The sequence below is a fragment of the Peromyscus maniculatus genome, chromosome 18, assembly GCF_049852395.1.
Source record: "Peromyscus maniculatus bairdii isolate BWxNUB_F1_BW_parent chromosome 18, HU_Pman_BW_mat_3.1, whole genome shotgun sequence".
NCBI lineage: Eukaryota > Metazoa > Chordata > Mammalia > Rodentia > Cricetidae > Peromyscus > Peromyscus maniculatus.
In genome coordinates, this window is record NC_134869.1 from 18,192,338 (window position 1) to 18,210,734 (window position 18,397).

Here is an 18,397-nt window from a genome sequence, read left to right on the forward strand (position 1 = left end):
CACAGCCCCACAGCAAAACAACAAAGAGACCTTGACCAAGAACAAAGATCGGCATGCTGTGGCACTCACACACCTGCAAACACATAGACATGTATACATATCATTCACACAGACACAATCATACACACATGCAAAAAAAAAAAAGCAAAGCTCTTAAAATCATTCTTCAATAACCACACTGGAAATGCTCCCATTTCCTGAAAGGAGATTTGCACAAGGCCCAAACTGCAATTTGGGTATGGCTTTTTAATCCGTGATTTTATCTCCCTTTTTAAAATTTCACTTTGTTGTTGAAGAAACCATGTTGCTTCCTAGAGCGCTCCTGAGGGCTTGATTCTGTTGACTGCATTCCTAAGGCGTTCTTTGAAAGGTCCCGCTCAACTACATGTGTGTCACCTGTGAGGTCTGAATGCTCGATCTGATTAGTTTGGGGTTTTTTCTGACTGGTGTACTCCAAGCCATTCTTCCTCCACTTCATCCATCCACTGAGAACTGACAAATCTTGATATTGTGCATCTAACAGCCTTCCTTCATTTACCACGTGAATACTTGCATTTAAAAGTTTCCCTCACAGTTATTAGAGGCAGGCTAACCCCACATGGCCCTGGTCCCTTCAGTGAAAAACAGAGTTTAAGACCACATCCTAGGTGCTAGCCATGGCCACTTGCATTGGGGGCCTTTTAATTCTACCTCCTTTGTTGTGTTTCAAGTTTGCATGTAGTCTGTCTTCAGATTCTCCATCTGTACTGTTGACACACTGCCTTCTTCATGCCAGTACCATAGTCTCCCAGGGACTACAGCTTGAATAAGCTTCACTTGGGTGGTGAGTCCTGAAAGTCCCATTTGTTTTAAAGACTTGCTGGAGGGGTGGAGGCTGGGGCCAAGAAGATTCACTTTCATTTGCATTTGCTTATGAATTTTAGAACGGTCAACATTTTTAAAATGCCTTTTAGATTTCCATGGATCAGTGGATCACATTGAGGGTGACTGATGGCCAGTCTTTTTGACCATAGGCAGGAGACATCTCTCTCTGTGTTTCTTTGGATCCTCTGTAACTTCATCTCAATGTAGAGATTCTACTCCAGCTGACAGACAACTGGTGGCTTCCACTTTCATCAATTCTGCCACTGTGGCTTTCACTTCTCGGCTCTTGTGACCAGCGCAGTAATTAGTAAGGGTGTGCAGGTATCCCTCAGATATTTCCTTGGATATGCGCTCTCTGGCAATACTTCAAGATCATATCAGAGTTAGTTGCTGAGTAACCTCTGCACTGTTTCCACAATGCCTTCACCAATTTCCAGCTGCTGCGTCAACAGTGAGTACCAACCCCCCTTTCTCCACGCCATCATCTCCACTTGTTATCTTTTGTCATTTTGAGTCACCATTACCCCAAATGGGAGAGGTGACAGCTTGGGGTAATTCTGACTTGCATCTCCCTGCTAATCAATGATGCTGAGCATTCTCAAGTCACCTTTGGAATATTCATGTTTTTTTTCCAATTTATTTATATATGTCTTTATTACTGAATGTGCGTGTGTGTGCTCTATGTGTGGAAAGGAGGCTTGTGTGCCACGGCACACATGTGGGGGTCAGAGGACAGTCTCATGGGGTCACTTCTTTCCTTCCACCTCTGCGTGAGCTCTAGGGACTAAACTCAGGTCATCAGGCTTACACACGGCACAACCTTTATGCACTGAGGCATCTCACCATCTGTGAAGGTCTTATTTTGAAAAAGGTCTATATACATGTGGTGCTCATTTTCAATCAGCATACTGAGATTTCTTCTTTTGCTATTTAGCTGAGTACCAAGCACACTTTAATACTGATTCTTTGCCAGGCGGCAGTGGCACACACCTTTAATACCAGCACTCAGGAGGCAGAGCCAGGCAGAACTCTGTGAGTTTGAGGCCAGCCTGGTCTACAGAGTGAGATCCAGGACAGGTACCAAAACTACATGGAGAAACCCTGTCTTGAAAAAAAAAAAACTATATATATAGAGAGATAGATATAGATATAGATATAGAGAGATTCTTTATCATGTATATAGTTTGCAAATATTTTCTCCAAACAGCTCTTTTAAAAAAATCATATGCACATATGTGTGTATGTTGCCATGTGTGAGGGGGCATGTGTGTGGGGTACACGTGCATGTGTGTGCATGTATACACAGAGGTTGAAACTGAGTATTCTCCTCAATCTCTCTCTGCCTTAGACACTGAGTCAGAGCCTGCCATTTCAGCTAGTACAGCCAGACGGCTAGCTCCAGGGTTCCTTTTTCCACTTCTTAACATTTTAGGAAGACCGCCATGCCTGCTTGACTCTTCCATGGGCCCTGGGGATCCGAACTCCAGGCTTCACACGTTTGGGACAAGTTCTTCGCCCGCTGAGCCATCTTTCCAGCCATAGCCTGTCTCGTAATTCTGCTGATGGTTTCATTTGCCATTTAGAACCTTCAGGGTTTGATGTAATCCTATTGACTGAAGCTTTACTAGGTCTTGAAACACTGTAAAACTGCACGCTTTTCTCTTGTTCCCCATTTCAATGCCATCATGTTTCCAATGTGGTTCATTCTACCCTCTCATGTTTCAATGATATATCTCTTGCCATGTTTCTACTTTCTTTTTTTTCAGTCATTATTACTGTTATCATCTTTAGTGGCTAATTTTCTCCTTTTATTGAAAATAGGGTTTTTTTTCTCAAATAATATATCCTGATTATTGTTTCTCCTCCGTCTACTCCTTCTAGTTCCTCCCCACCTCCCCTCCCATTCAGATCCATCTCTTTTCTGTCTCTCATTTAAAAAAAAGTTTCTAAAGGATAATAATAAAATTAAATATAATGAGATAAAATAAAAACTAGCATAATGAAATTGGACAAAACAAACAAACAGAAAGGAAAAAGTCCAAGAGAAGGCACAAGAAATAGAGATCCACTGGTTTATGGCATACTCGGGAATCTCATAAAAACACTAAACTAAAAGCCATAATAGATACTCAAAAGACCTGTGGTGGAAAGAGAGAGAGAGAGAGAGAGAGAGAGAGAGAGAGAGAGAGAGAGAGAGAGAATAAATATGTATGTATTATCATGTATAATACATATAATATGTATGTATATACTAAAATTTAAAATAATAAAATAAAATGGGGAAACAAAGGAAAAGCCCTGACATGACATTGTGAGACAAGGAGCCTCCAAAGATGCCGCCAAGTTCATTTCTTGTCGACGTCTACTGATGGGCGTACAGCCTACCCACCCTTAAGAGTAGTTCGATTCCCATTGAGACTTCCTTGGAGGAAACTGAATTTTTATCTGCAAGTGGCTATCCATTGGAGATTGCTTCTGGGTTAGGATGAGGGGTATCCATCCCCTTCTCCTCTCAGCTCTAGGACCCCACCTGGTGCAGACCTGTGCAGGCCCTGCATACGCTGCCTCAGTCTCTGTGTGTTATGTTTCTTGATGTTCAGAATGTTTCTCTTAGGAAAAAGTAGATGTGTCTTTTTCTGCCCAAACAATCTGTGCCTTTTAATTATCCTGTTTAGCCAACTTACATTTAATATACTTATGGATATGACTGAGTTAATTTTAAGAGTTGTCTTAGTCAATGTTCTATTGCTGTGAAGAAACACCATGATCATGGTGACTCTTATAAAAGAAAGTACTTAACTGGTGCTTGCTTATGGGCTCAGAGGTTTAGTCCTTTATCAGAATGACAGACACGGTGCTGGAGAAGGAGCTGAGAGCTCTATATCCAGATCGGCAGGCAGCAGGTACAGCAAAACTTTGGGCTTGCAATGGGCTTTTTAAAACCTCAAAGCCCACTCCCAGTGACACTCTCCTTCCAACAAGGCCCACCTCCTAGTCCTTTTGAATAGTGCCACTACCTATGAACCCATTGAGGCCATTCCATTCAAACCATTGCGATACTTGATATTTGGGTGTCAATTTGTCCTTTGTATGTTTTGTCCCTCTGCTCTCTCTCCTTTTAAGTTAATTATTATTTAGTCTTACTTTGATAGCTTTTTATCTATCTCTTTTTGCTGCTATCATCCATTCCATGGGTTATGGCATACATCCTTAAATGACCACATCTCACTTAAAGTTAATGATGTAGCACTCAGTATAAATAATTTAATTTTATTTACATGCTTTGTCTTTCATGATATTGTTATCAGACACTTTCCTTTAGAAATGTTATAATGTTATATCTCAATGTGTTTATAAGTTTGCTAATTTTCAATATGTTTATGTTTTTGAATGTTGTATTGGTTCTATGTTATTTCTATAAGCTAAGCCATGGTGTGATAGATTTTCAACAGCTACAAGTCTTAGGACTTTGAACAATAGAATAGGCCTGGATAGACCACTGCGATAGAGGTGACCTGAGCAGCATAGCTTCCACATGGATTAAATGCACTAAGGTCAATTCATACAGGAGATGAAACTCAGTAAGGGTTTCTTATTTTCCTCCAAACAAACTGGATTTTCAGGCTAAGATATTTTTAATTAACATTAATGCAAGTTATGTGCTGTGAACAAAATTATAATGAGAAGCAAATGAAAAACAGACAAACCAAATGGGAACACAAGAAAAATATCAATTTCTACTTATCCCAAGCTTCATGATAAAAGATTTTTTTTAATTGGCTACAATAAAAATAATTACCCAAATGCCCTTACCTTGATAGAATTGGTGCTCTGCAGCTTAATTAACATGTCAATAAGTAATTCTGTACCCAGGCTGAATGGTAACACACAGGTACAGAGAAAGCCATCCTGGGTAATAGGGAAAGTTTTGTAAGTATCCATAATCTGCTTCAGTAGTATTTGGAGCTCCCGGGAAAAGTTCCAGAACATCCTGCAGCAATTTTGCAGTAAAGTCCAATAGCCACCACGGTGAGCAAGAACCTAAGACAAACACCACATTCAGTACCACAGAGTTCCAGAAGTTACAGATGTCTGGAAATGTTGACTTTTGTCTGCTAACATTCATGTCAATGATTTTTTAAAAGTAACTAAAACCATTTGGTATGTGCGACTCCTGTTCTCACCGCTGTGACATGATATTTATATGTATGAGCTGGTCTGAGTCCATCAATCCTGAGAAGCATGCATACTCTAGCACTCTAGCAGTGAGGAAATGAAGCCTAGGCTGATGTGCCCATGGTCCTCAACTCACTAAGTGAAAAAGGAAGATTTGCATATTCATAGCCAGAATTCCCAAATCCCATGTTTACAGGTGCTGGGGAGACAGCAGTGAGCAAGGGCAAACTGGTCTACCTTCCTGCTGCTTAAGTTTGCCGAAGACCAGCAGTAGTAAGGTACACAAACAGGGGGTTTCAGGGGGGAAATATATTGCATTTTAAATAAAGCAGGAGCTGTCAAGATGACTCAGCAGTTAAGAGCACATAATGCTTTTCCAGGGGACCTGATGTGGGTTCTTAGCACCCAAATCAAGTGGCTCACAACCACCTGCAGTTGCAGGGGCAGGGAATCCTACGTCTCTGGCATTCTTGGGCACCTGCATTCATGAGTACATACACACAGATACACACACACACACACACACACACACACACACACACACACACACCAACAATAAAAATTAATTCAAAAAAATTAATCAGAAGTAAGTCAGATCTGGCAAGGAATGAGAGGCTATGTTAGCTTAGGTTCAGGAAAGAATCCTTTCTGAGGGGGAAGAGGGTGTGCAGGGACCTGAAGGAATAGGTCATGTGACAGTGTGGAGGAGGAGAGGAACAGAAAGGATGAAGGGTGAGGCTGAGAGCTGGGAAGGAAGCAGATTTAGTACGTGGGCAATGGGGGTGGGAGGAGGAATAGGAAGAAGGAGAGCTGAGCTCTACACAGTGAAGAGGACTTGGCGCCTCCAGCACCCTGCACCTAACAGAAAGAAGCATAACAATGAACACTCATGGTCAAGGGGATGACTGGGTTTTACTTGAATTTTTGTGAATGGACAAGTGACTACCCTGACCATTTCACAGAAGGAACCCAAGTGGTTTTTGTCTTGAAAGTATAGTGATCCTCTCGCCTTTTAAGATGTTTTAAGCATATGACTCTCCTGTTATGACTAAAAAAAAAAAAAATGAGTTTGGCTGTCTATTACTTAGTATTTTAAAAGCATCAAAGATGGTTGCAGAGATGGGTCAGGAGGTAAGCATGCTTTCTGTGTTAGTATGAGGACCTTTGTTTAAATCTCCAGCACCCACATAAAAAGCCAGGCATGGCCACAGTGACATGCACACTGTAGCTGTAACTATAGCATTGTGATAGAGCTGGGGTGGTCAGAGGCAAGACAACCCAGTGATTGTCTTGCTGGGGGCTTGATGGCTGCCGGCATAGCTCAAGGTTCAGTGAAAGACTCTATGATAGAATAAAGTGGCGAACGATAGGATAGCACAGGGCAACAAATGTCCTCACCTGGCCTCAGTTTACACACACCTGCACCCACATGTGCACACATATCACACACACGAGAGAGAGGAGAGAGAGAGAGAGAGAGAGAGAGAGAGAGAGAGAGAGAGAGAGAGAGAGAGAGAGAGAGAAGCATTGGCATAAATGGACATAATCAGGAGGTTGAAACAAGGCAAAGTTTTCATAGCCTGCATCATAAATCTTCCCTTGGGCTAGAGGAAAGAGAGAAGGCTATGGTACCCTGGTAGTCATAGCAACACTGGAGACACATCCAATATCATCCCCCAAAGAATCTCATCTCCCACTTGTTGCAGGAAGTCAAGGCCCATGCATCATCACAGGATTTTCATGGCAACAAAGGTCACCCAGGAGGCTCTGGTATAAAGATGACAGCTAAATGAGAATATGTCCTCTACCCACACAATCAGACAACACATAAGTCTTTAGTATCATAGCAGGAACACCTCAAAACTGGCTGAGGGAAGACCTAGCAAATTGAAGTGTGGATGTAGTAAGTGAGTATATCTTACACACCCGAGTTCATGGGTGAGGCTCCTGTCTGGTCTGCTGCATAGGCAAAGGAAAAGGATTGCATTACCATAGCTCTCCTGCAACATGAGAAGATGTTCATAAAATGATCCAGTCCCCAGTTCAGTGCTCGATCCTTCTCTTTGGCATTAATATTAATGCCTGATTGAGATTCGGAATCATAAATTGTCTGTGTTTTTATCTTGGAAATATTATCTTCACTTTTGGAATTCCAAAATGCAGAAAGATCTTCTGTATCTGCGTTCCAAAAATAAACCACAACACTATCAAAAGCATCACTCCAAAATAAAAGGTATAAAGCATAAAACTACCAAAAACATGCATTCACATTCCAGCAAAGATGGTAAAGTTGTGTAATGGTAACACATGTCCATGTCACAGAAACTTGGAGAAGGAATGGGACAATCAGAGACAACCAACCAGGAGAGGATTCCAGAGAAAAGGGCACTCATAAGCTAGAGGGCAGCAGGCATGACTAGCCCCATGGGGAGATAGAGAAGAGCACTTCCGGGCTAAGGTGAGGATGAAGGACCAATGTAGTGAAAGGAATGAACAGGAGTCAGGAAGCAGTGACAGAATCCAATGTCCTTTTGTCTTCCCAAACAGTCATTCCAAAGACTTGTGCACTCTTGAGGGAGTAGCACCCTTGCCACTCATTCTTCTCTGAAGGTGGCACCAGTCCAGAAGTGTTCCACCTGCCACATATCTCCTGTCCCATACATGCACTCTCTCAAGTCTAATGTCCTGTCTCCAATTATCATAGTGACTTGAAGCTGGAGACAAGTTACATATGACAATCAATTTACCAAAAAATAAAAATCAGATTATATGTCTATGGAATTTCTCTTCAATGATGTGGATATGCATAATATAGTATAAGAATCAGAAGTATGTCAAATACCTCACTATGAACCAATACTACCAAGGCAATTTAGCTCCTGAGAACCCTCATCAGCAAGAAGGTCCACAGTGCTTAAATGCCAGCATTAAAGAATTTTAAAGAGGGCTCAGAAGCCAAGAGTACTTACTAACTGCTCTTCCAGAGAACCTGGGCTCAATTCTCAACCCACATGGAGGTTTACAATCACCTGTCACTCCAGTCCTAGGGGACCTAAGCCCCTCTTTGGGCCTCCACTGGCATTAGACATACACATGATGCACATACATACATGCAGTCAAAATACACATAAAATAAACATTTTAATGCCAGTATGAAAAAATGCATACGTGGATTTCTTTAAACAGCATAAAGATACTAGAAACACATTTTTATTTGTCAAATTGTGATAGTCAAGATAGAAAAACCTGCTGGTGAAAAAGAGTATTCCAAGCTCTATCATCTTTACAGGCAAGGGTTAAAAATCAACCAAATCTGATAGACAATAGTCAGTGCAGCATCCAGATAGGAAGGCCTCTGCGCCTGTATGTCTCCACCACCCAGAGATGGTGGAACCGGACCATATAACAGGACTTCTTTTTCTTCATGGAGAATATTCTTTCATTCACCTTGAAGTGGGGCTTTCACAGAAGGCGCAAACTGGAGACTGGTGCAACAGTGGCCTGTCTCAAGTTCAAAGTCAGCCGTCATAACTGGATGTGCGCCTGTCAGTATCAGTACATTGACGGAATCGATTTGAAAAGTGACTTCCACTAAGATATCACACCTGCTGGCAAGCCTTCCCCTACTTTGAACAGCTGGAGACTGCCAATACTTGGCAAAAGAGAATTTTATTTGCAGAGCACTCAAAATGATGTATGGTGGATCATTAATACTTAACTATTAAAGTTGAGTACAGTGATTACCAAGACTCACCAGCACAGCTAAACTGCTGGGCTTTTGAAAATGGCGTGTATTTCTCTCTACCAACAAGGACACACGCATGCACCTGTGTGTGTGTGTGTGTGTGTGTGTGTGTGTGTGTGTGTGTGTGTGTGTGTGTGTGTGTGATAGTCTATGTTTGTATTAGTGAATAAAAATCTAGAGGCAGTTGATACAGTTACCAATGAGCACATTCCTTTACCTGTGGCTAGGTTAGGCTTCTTTCTTTTGGAAGCAATGAGGACATCCAGCATTGCTTTGTAGCTGTCTACAGTCAGCTTTGCTGTTGGTAACACAGTTCCAGAGTGGAATAGTGAGAAGAGGTTAGGGTCACATATTCGGAAACTGAAAAGGAAGCCAAAAAATTAATAAATTATATATACATATATGTAAGTAATATATAATACAATATATATAAATAAATAACATATAAATTATATATATATATATATCAGATGAAACAACAACAAAAACACCTAAATAAAACTGAACTGTCTTAAATACAGCCAATTTTTATTTTTAAAACATTTGTAGTTGTGATTTTAGACCATAAATTCTCTTGGCCGGTAATCAGCCCCCAGTACCTTACCACAGACTTTTGAGATTATACAGTGTAATGCTACTGTTAGGGGCTTACTCTGTCTTACCCTAAAAGGGTCCTTGAAGATGGGAATGGAGCCTCTGCTCGCTCTGTGCTCTACAGCAATCATTTATGTTGCACTGGCAATCCAGCTCTGTGGTAGACCAGTTGCCTAGCAAGTATAAGGTCCTGGCTTTAATCCTTACTAGTACAATAAGTAAATACTACTAGAATAGTGAAATCCCATGATTTAAGTATAATTCAGTAAAGATACCTCCTGTTTAGAATATGTCCATAACCATGTTTCTTTTTTAAAAAGAAAGTCTGAGCACGAAGCAATCTTACAACTATAAATGCCAAGCACCCCCTAATAATTGTAAGAAAACCAAAGTCAGCAGCAAATTACCCCTGACCTAACTTTGACCACTGGTTGCTTTATTGTGCTGTCATCAGGCACAGTTGGTGACACATGACAAGAAAACTTGAAGAAGACTTCTCAGTGCCCAGAGGATGTCAAGGAAACCTATCTCTTCACTGCCATGGGCCACACTACTAAGCTGCCTATTGCTTTTTTGGCCCTGGACTCACTCTATAACCTAGGCTATTGCCATTGTCCAATCCCAGCCTCAGTACTAGGAATGTAGCCATCATGCCCAACTGACTAGCCACTTGAATGCAGATCTGTGAGAAGTACTTTTGCGAAGGTTAGTCTTCCAAGGGTTAAACTTCTGGAGAAACTGGAGAAGGGGCCAAATTCATTTTGGATCTTAACCTGCATGTCTTTGCCTCACTGGATCACTAAAATAAGCACCCTCTTGTTTCACACCCTTTCTCCAGTCTTTCCTCCAGGCAACCCATTTTGTGTGTTCCTGCCAAGGATGCTCTTCATCAAAAATCCTTCATAATCTCCTGCTATATAGGACAAGAAGTTCAGATTTAAGACAAACTGAAGACCCCCTCATGGCTTGGTACTCACTGACTTCCTATTTCTTACCACCTCTCTGATATGCCATGGATTTTGATCAGACTATTTGGGATTCTCATCCCGTCTCCTACCTGGACTCTTTCTTATGCTATTCCAACTACCAAGAATGCCTGCCTCTCTAGCTGGTCATTTCTAAACCTTGGCATCCATCAACATCCAGAAGTACTATCTCCATAGAAGGTCAAGCCAGAAGAAAGCCACCAAGTTGTAATAAAGAATTTAAATGTGCTTCACCATCTACCAACAAATAGAGTTATGCATGAGTGCTTATGATATATTACCAGGCTCCAGCATGTATATCTTGTCCATCTTTGTATACTCGTGGCATCTAGCTCACTGCCCTATATGTAAGAGTTCTTTGGCAAGTATCTTTTTGGATGGAAGACTTTATATCACCTTTATATCAGATACCTAGCATTCCTTAGTATAGTCCTCTTCTTATCTACCTAAGCACTTAACCAAAGGTACAGAATAAAATCTCAAATTGCCTGTTGAATTCATGGCACAATATCATACTAGAAAATCTGACTTCTGCTCAGTGGTGGTGGTGCACACCTTTAATGCCAGCACTCAGGAGACAGAGCCAGGTGGATTTCTTTGAGTTCCAGACCAGCCTGGTCTATAGAGTGAGATCCAAGACAGGCACCAAAACTATACAGAGAAACCCTGTCTCGAGAAATCAAAAGAAAATCTGATTTCTGTTTTTAAAGTCTTCAAATATACCTCTGATTGAAAGTGATAGTGACATGATGTCGGCTAATGTCAACAGTTATTAGAGAGTTACCATAGCATTAAAAGCTATACTTGATGAACTTATCCATAAGGTTTGCAAATTAGCATCACATGAGACATTATTGAGCATTTATTTGGGAAAGAAACCAACATAACAAAATGGAAAACACAGGGATGGCCAGTGTAATGCAGTCATTCTGGAAACAGGGCTCAAGCATTCCAATGGGCAGTCCATATTCACAAGATGAATGAAGTCTGGCTTACCAGTATCACTCCATACCTGACATTGGAACGCGAAGAAGTGAATCTCATCTTCGTGCGCTCGGACAGCTTTTGGAAGAACAGGTGGAAGTGTGCACTCGCCAGATACAAGTTCATCTGAGATCTCCAAGGGAGCTCTTCAAGAAGTATTTGATGAAACCTCTTTCTTTTAACATAATTTAATATTATGGGATTCAAGTTATCTGTCAGGCTTCGGTATGCCATTTTTCTGACATCACTTCTCTTATTTCTGCCAAGGGAAAAAGATATTTTGAAGTTATACAAAAAAAATTAAATAAATAATAAACTACTAAAAATTATTTCAGCTGGGCACACACCTTTAATCCCAGCACTTGGGCGGCAGAGGCAGGTGGATCTCCAAGTTCAAGGCCAGCCTGGTCTACAGAGCGAGTTACAGGATAGCCAGGGCTACAGAGAGAAACCCTGTCTCAAAAAACCAAAAAGAAGAAGAGGAGGAAGAGGAGGAGGAAAAAAAGGAGAAGGAAGAGGAGAAGAGGAAGAAGAAGGAGGAGGAGGAAGAAGATTCCAATTTGTATAGAATATATCGTGGAGTCAGTTGACTACACTTATGCAAATTTTCGGCTCATTTATCACTTCCTCGGTTCTCCAAATGTGAAACTGTGGAAGACAGGCTGCAAGGGGAAGCACAGGGGACAGACAGACAGAGACACTACTTAATTGTCTTCAAGAGTCTCCTACGTCTCAGTTCTAACAAGAACTTTGCTTTTCCATAACTAAAGGGCCACTGGGATTACACAAGCCATGCAATGTTCATATCGATCAGCTTTTTCAATATTAAACAACAACTTCATTTCTCTATATTGGTCCTTAAGGGAAAAAAACAATAAAGCAAAATTTCGCCTAACATTAGTTAGACTCTACAGGAAATAAAATTTCAATCAAATGTAGATGAAAAAAACTTCAAAAATGAACACATTCAATACACTATGAGGGGAAAATATTCACCTTTTATTTAATATAAACATAGTTCATATTTGAGTCTGATTGATTTTGCTTTCAGAGAGTGGATCTCATTATGTAGCCCAGGCTAGCTTTTACCTCCCCATCCTCCTGTCTCAGCCTTCAGTGCATTACGATAGTTCAACATTTTTTATTTATTTTTATTTTATGTGCATTGATGTTTTGCCATGGGTATTTGGTCCCTGGAACTAGAGTAACAGACAGCTGTGAGCTGCCTTGTGGGTGCTGGGAATTGAACCCAGGTCCTCTGGAAGAGCAGTCAGTGCTCTTAACTGCTGAGCCATCTCTCCAGGCGAATAGTTCAAATTTTTTAAAGATAATGTACATTTAATCTTTTAAAAGATCATTCCTATAGATCACCTGGTAAAGTGTTTGCTTAGATAGACAGAGATAGGTAGGTAGGTAGGTAGGTAGGTAGGTAGGTAGGTAGGTAGGTAGATAGATAGATAGATAGATAGATAGATAGATAGATAGATAGATAGATAGATAGATAGATAAAGATACTTTGTTCATCAAGGCCTCCAGGTTATCCTGTGTTATGCTGCCGTGCTGAGAATGGAGAACCTGTGTTCTCTAAGGTATGTTTTGAAACTGAATCAGCACACACAAATAATAGGGGGAGGGGAACAGACAGAGGGAAGAAGATGGATATTAGAATTGGCAGACATCTACAGAATAAAGGAGGAAGAAGTGCATTTTTAAATTAGAATAACGGGTTTCCTTACTCTGTTTTTACACATACTTGGTGTTGGTTGTCATCTCCTGCCTGTTCCTCTCTCCACGCTCCCCTGTCCCCCATCCCACTGTACCCTTCCAGCCCCAGTATTTCCCCTTCCTTATTTTATACAATGTGAGCCCAATTCCTCTCCCCTCCCCTTTCCTATAAACCCCCTTTCTCCTCTCTTGGACCCCTTTCTAGATTCATGACCCCTACCTATACTTCCCTACGATACACACACTTTACACTATTGTTCAGTTCTGAATACATTAAGTTTAGTTAACAAAAATAGTTTAACTCAAGGCTTCTGGGCTTTTCATTGTTGTAACAGGTTAAATTTTCTGCCAACTGTGAACCTTTTAAGTGATTAGATGAAATTAATGTTAACTTTTTACAATGAAAATTGAAAGTGGTGTTACCAAAACAAAACTAATCTTGCCCTTGTATAGGGAGGCCAGTTTTCCACAAGAGGCTAAGAAGAGCCCACAGGGCCCCTACTAGAAAAAAGAAAAGAGTCCAGGAAGTGAGCAGGAGGACAGGCCTCATCCCGTAGTACAGACAGGTGACTGTACTGTCTGTATACAGCTACACAAAATAGAGAATGCTCCATCACCTGAGTGGATATTAATATCTAATTGTACCCTAACAACGAGACCTGTCACGATGGTGGCAACGACCACATATGTCCTATGGATTGCACAGAACTAAACATATATACCAAGAGACACACACATGAATTCACATAAAGGTGCTAGACTCTGAATAAAGTCATCAGATTGCATTATTAACAATGTCTTGGTTTGTGATATTGTAAAGAGTCGCAGAGTCACTTGGAAACTAGGTAAGGGGTTTATGGGGTCTATCTCTCATAAATGCATATGAATCTTCAATTATCTGAAAAGAAAACTATTTTAAGATACATGTTACAGATATGTCCATATCACAGCATTTGGGGGACTACACTGGAGGTCTTAGCCTGTAAGCAATGGGAAAAAGAAATGAGAGGCTTGAACCCTAGAAAAAAAATAACCCAGATCTTCATCCCCTGTACATGCTCTGACCATCCACACAGACACACTTGAGCCCAGGAGTAAATTATCAAGTCATGTACACAGTCTACATAACAGGATTCTAACTTATCTCTGTTCAAAGAATAGAAGAATTCAGAAATATAATTTTAAAATCCATACAAAAACAGTGCTTTATATAACTAACAAAAGGTGAGCAACACATCTAGGGAGAAACCACACAATGTGTTTAAAAAAAAAGAAAGAGAAAGGAAGAAAAACTTTACAAGATCTTAAGGTGCATCCTGTCCTCTCAAAAAAAGATGCAGTGCTGCAAAGGAACAAAACAAAACTTCCCAAATTCTCTTTTCAAATTCACAATAGAATTCTTCCTGTTACTCAGCAGGCTAGTGTGAACTATTTCCTGGATGACGTAAGACCTGGGTGAAGGGAAATAGCACGCTTTCCATCAGACAGTCACTTTTCCTGTAAAGCCAAAGTCATTGCAATAGGAGGTTACTGATTCAGAAAACAGATAATAGACTCATGGGAGTCAGAGAGACCCCAGAACTAAATCCACGAAGAGTGACTAAATAACAAAGGTGGCAGTGACAGCAGTCTACTGACCCAGTCAATGGTACCATCTAAAATAGACCGTCATCTAGGGGGAGAGATGGCTCATCACTCGAGAGCACTGGCTGCTCTTCCGGAGGACCTGGATTCAGTTCCCAGTGCCTCCCCCCTGGCACACACAGCTGTCTGGAACTCCCAGTTTTGGTATACCCTCTGCCAACCTTCAGGGGCACTGCACACACATGGTGCACATTCATATACGAGGGTAAAATACTCATACACATAAAATAAAAATAAATATTTTTTTAAAATTCTGTCCTCTGAATATAAAAAGCAATTCATAACTTGGTCTCAACTATTGGGTGACCCCAATGGCTCTATAGCCAACACTCTGCTGCATAGCCTATTCAGAGCACTCTGTAATTTGTGTTGGCTACTGCATTTCTGTCATTAGTGTGTAATCACCTTGAGAACAGGGATGTTCTCGCACGTGTATTGTTTGGCAGTTTCATAATTCACATAATGAAAATTGTCATTCTGTTTTCCATTTACCTCTCTCATCTCCCTCTCTTTCCCACTGGAGTCCTTTTCTTTAACCGCTCCCCCACATCCACACCCACACCCACACTTTCATGTCTTCAGTGTGACCCATTGAGTTTGATTATCTTGTAGTACCGGGTTTTCCAGTATATCCCTAATACCCAAATTAGTGCCCAGCAGGGAGTAAACCTCAAGGAAGTCAGTGCTGACAATTCATTCATACCTATCCTGCTCCGACAGATCATGAATGGATGGGTTCTTGGAGAAAAATTCTTTTAAAGTTTCCTTTTTCTTCTTTCTTCTTCTTGATACATCCCCACTCTTCATGGGAGAGAGAACAAATGTTACAAGTTCAAATTGGTACATAAAGCTATTACCTCCTCATAATGCAATGCTCACCTTCTAACCATGAAACACACTGGCTTTCCTACATCCTTTAATTAAAATTACTATCAAGGGGCTGGAGAGAATGTTCAGCAGTGAAGATCACTTGCTGCTCTTTCAGAGGACCTGGGTTCAGTTCCCAGTACCCACATGTTGGCTCACAACCATCTGTAAGTCCAGTTCAGTGGATCTTGGGCCCTCATCTGGCCTCTATGGGCACCGTGTGCACACATGGAACACAGATGTATATGCAGGGAAAATACCCATATGCCTAAAAATAAATAACTACAAAAACTAAAACTGGGCCCTTTAGACAAAAATAGTTGATTTATAATTTATTATAAAATTATGCCTATTGGTATTTTTTGTTTCACATTCCAACAAATTAAAATATAATCAACCATCTCTAAATATATAATATCTTCATCAACTTAATTAAAGTTCAAAACACATTTAAAAAAAAAACTTACTTTTCCAATCTCGATAACTATAGCTTTATACTTCTTGGGAGCTTTGGGTGCCTTCTTACACAAGACACTGTCCTTACATTTTAACCTTTTTACTCCAATGAGGGACTCATTTCTCCTAATCCATACACAAAAAGAAAGACATCAGTCAAAAATACGCAAAGAATATGGGCAACAACCTCAGAGTAATAAACCTCTAAAGAACACTGTCATTGAAACTGTGCAAAAAGAAAGGCACCCAGACTGCCTGTTCCATGTGTCACTTAGGTGAGGATCCCTGGACAGGAAGGGCATCTGACCTCTTCGTAGTACAATGTCATTCACACTGAAAACTTGTGAAAAGGGCACATGTCCACAGGGAAAGAAGAGAGAGCTCAAAATATGGCATAAGTTGGATGGAACTGGACTGAAAATGATCTATAGTTACTTTTCTTCACTCTCAAGACAAAAGCCACATCACAGTGGCCCTAGACAAACTGTCTTGCCTCTGACCGATTCAGTCTTTTTATCTCCACCCTGAATAAACTCCCAGCCATGGCTGCTCCTTGCTAAACTTTCTCCCAGTTCCTCTTGGGGAACACTCAGCTCTATTTTCCCATCATGGCTTCCAGCAGCTCTGTTCTCAGACCATAGTTCTCTCAGTATCTTGAGATTGACATTTATCCGCTAATATTTCCTGAAATGCATACATTTTCTGGAATTTCTATTTCTTGCTACAGAAAGCAAAATTCTGTCTTAACATGATGAATGGGCACCAGAAAGCTGAATGAAATGCAGCTACAATTAATACAATAAGTTAATACAATGGCTAGGTGAGCCTAGATAACTAGTTTGTGGGTTGGAGCACAATGTATGATCAAAATGTATTTTGTTTGTAATAGTGGTTGGCATCATACTACAGTTTTGTGTACTACAATTCTCTCTCTCTCTCTCTCTCTCTCTCTCTCTCTCTCTCTCTCTCTCTCTCTCTCTCTCTCTCTGTGTGTGTGTGTGTGTGTGTGTGTGTGTGTGTGTGTGTGTGTGTTGTATGTACACATGTGTTTGAATGAGCAACTATGCAGACATAGGGTAGCCAGAGGGTAAGATGAGATATTCTGGTCTGATCTTTCATACTCCCTTGTGACGGAGTTCTCGCTGAACCTGAGGGTGGCTATTTTAGCTGTGTTGGTTGTCAGAAAGTCCCAGCAATGGTGGCTCCACCACCGTCATACTAGACTTGTATGTGTGCTTGGTCATACATGGTATTTACATGGATGCTAGAGATGAGGTTCAGGCTCTCATGCTTATCGATCAAGTGTTCTTACCCACTGAGCAATCCTCCGATCCCTCACCTTAGTTTTTATTAAGACGATCACGGATCCTCTGATTGGATAGGACTCACACACAGCTGCAACAATTCTGAGATTACCCCAGTTATGTGGACAGATAGTTCATCTAGTTAAGCTATAGTGGGTTGGACCGGTGACTGCTGGGAACGTGGGGGTCTCCCTCACTTCCAAGCTGCACCCTGAAGCTGGTTGCCTAACACTTTCAATATCAGATAAGTCTCTCTGCTGTGTTGTCCTTCTCTCTCAGCCCCAGGTGAGCGATGTAACGGCAGCCATGTTATTGCAGAGAGAGATGGAAGGCCAAAGATGCGTGCTCTCAGCCGGCCGTCATTTCTTCTGTGCGTAGCACGACCTTCATCCATCAAGCGCATGGCGCTCCTCCACTTCCGCAACTCCTCACAGCTCCGCATAGCTCTGAGGGCTTTCGACATTATTTATGGTGTGTTTTGGTAAATCACATTTGCAAATTTCTGTGCACTAAACATTAATATTTACTCTGGGACGTCCACATTCTTTTGTTGACTTTTATTAGTATCTGTCTCTAACCCTCTGGCTCTCTGCCTATTATTTCACAAGCACGACTCTGTTATTCTTTACTGGACATTCTAATCCCCTTTTATTGTTCTATCTTTTCAAATATCATCCATTATTCTAGCCCACTCTACAATTCATTTGAAGGAATCTGTATTGAAATTATAATAGACCAACAAAGTAATTTTAAGATAACAGAAACCTTTACAAAATTATATCTGACTAGAAAGTGATATACTGACTTTTCATTTTACATATAACATATGTAAAATACATATGTGTGTCCTATATAAAATTATGTTTGATCCTCTTCATATTAGTCAACACTCCCACATAATCTCTGGTAAATTTAGTTATGTACTCCGTAAAAATGGGATTTTACATTATACTTTCAAGTTCATACAGGAAAACCACTGATTTTGCATTTAACCTACGAAAGTCAACAGGGTTTTTTGTTTTTTGGGTTTTTTTTGTAATTATCTCTAGATT

General features: G+C 40.7%; 1 protein-coding gene across 1 annotated transcript in view; it reads right to left on the minus strand.

Moving 5' to 3' along the window:
• The window catches only part of Cfap54 (cilia and flagella associated protein 54), a 297,311-nt gene that overhangs the window by 168,591 nt on the left and 110,323 nt on the right, over positions 1-18,397 (minus strand). Inside the window, exons 31-36 of the mRNA XM_042263184.2 lie at positions 16,053-16,167; positions 15,422-15,519; positions 11,378-11,608; positions 9,003-9,145; positions 7,031-7,218; positions 4,678-4,905 (exon numbers count right to left, since the gene is read on the minus strand). Coding sequence (XP_042119118.2) covers positions 4,678-4,905; positions 7,031-7,218; positions 9,003-9,145; positions 11,378-11,608; positions 15,422-15,519; positions 16,053-16,167 — 1,003 coding nt within the window. The remainder of the gene's footprint in view (positions 1-4,677; positions 4,906-7,030; positions 7,219-9,002; positions 9,146-11,377; positions 11,609-15,421; positions 15,520-16,052; positions 16,168-18,397) is intronic.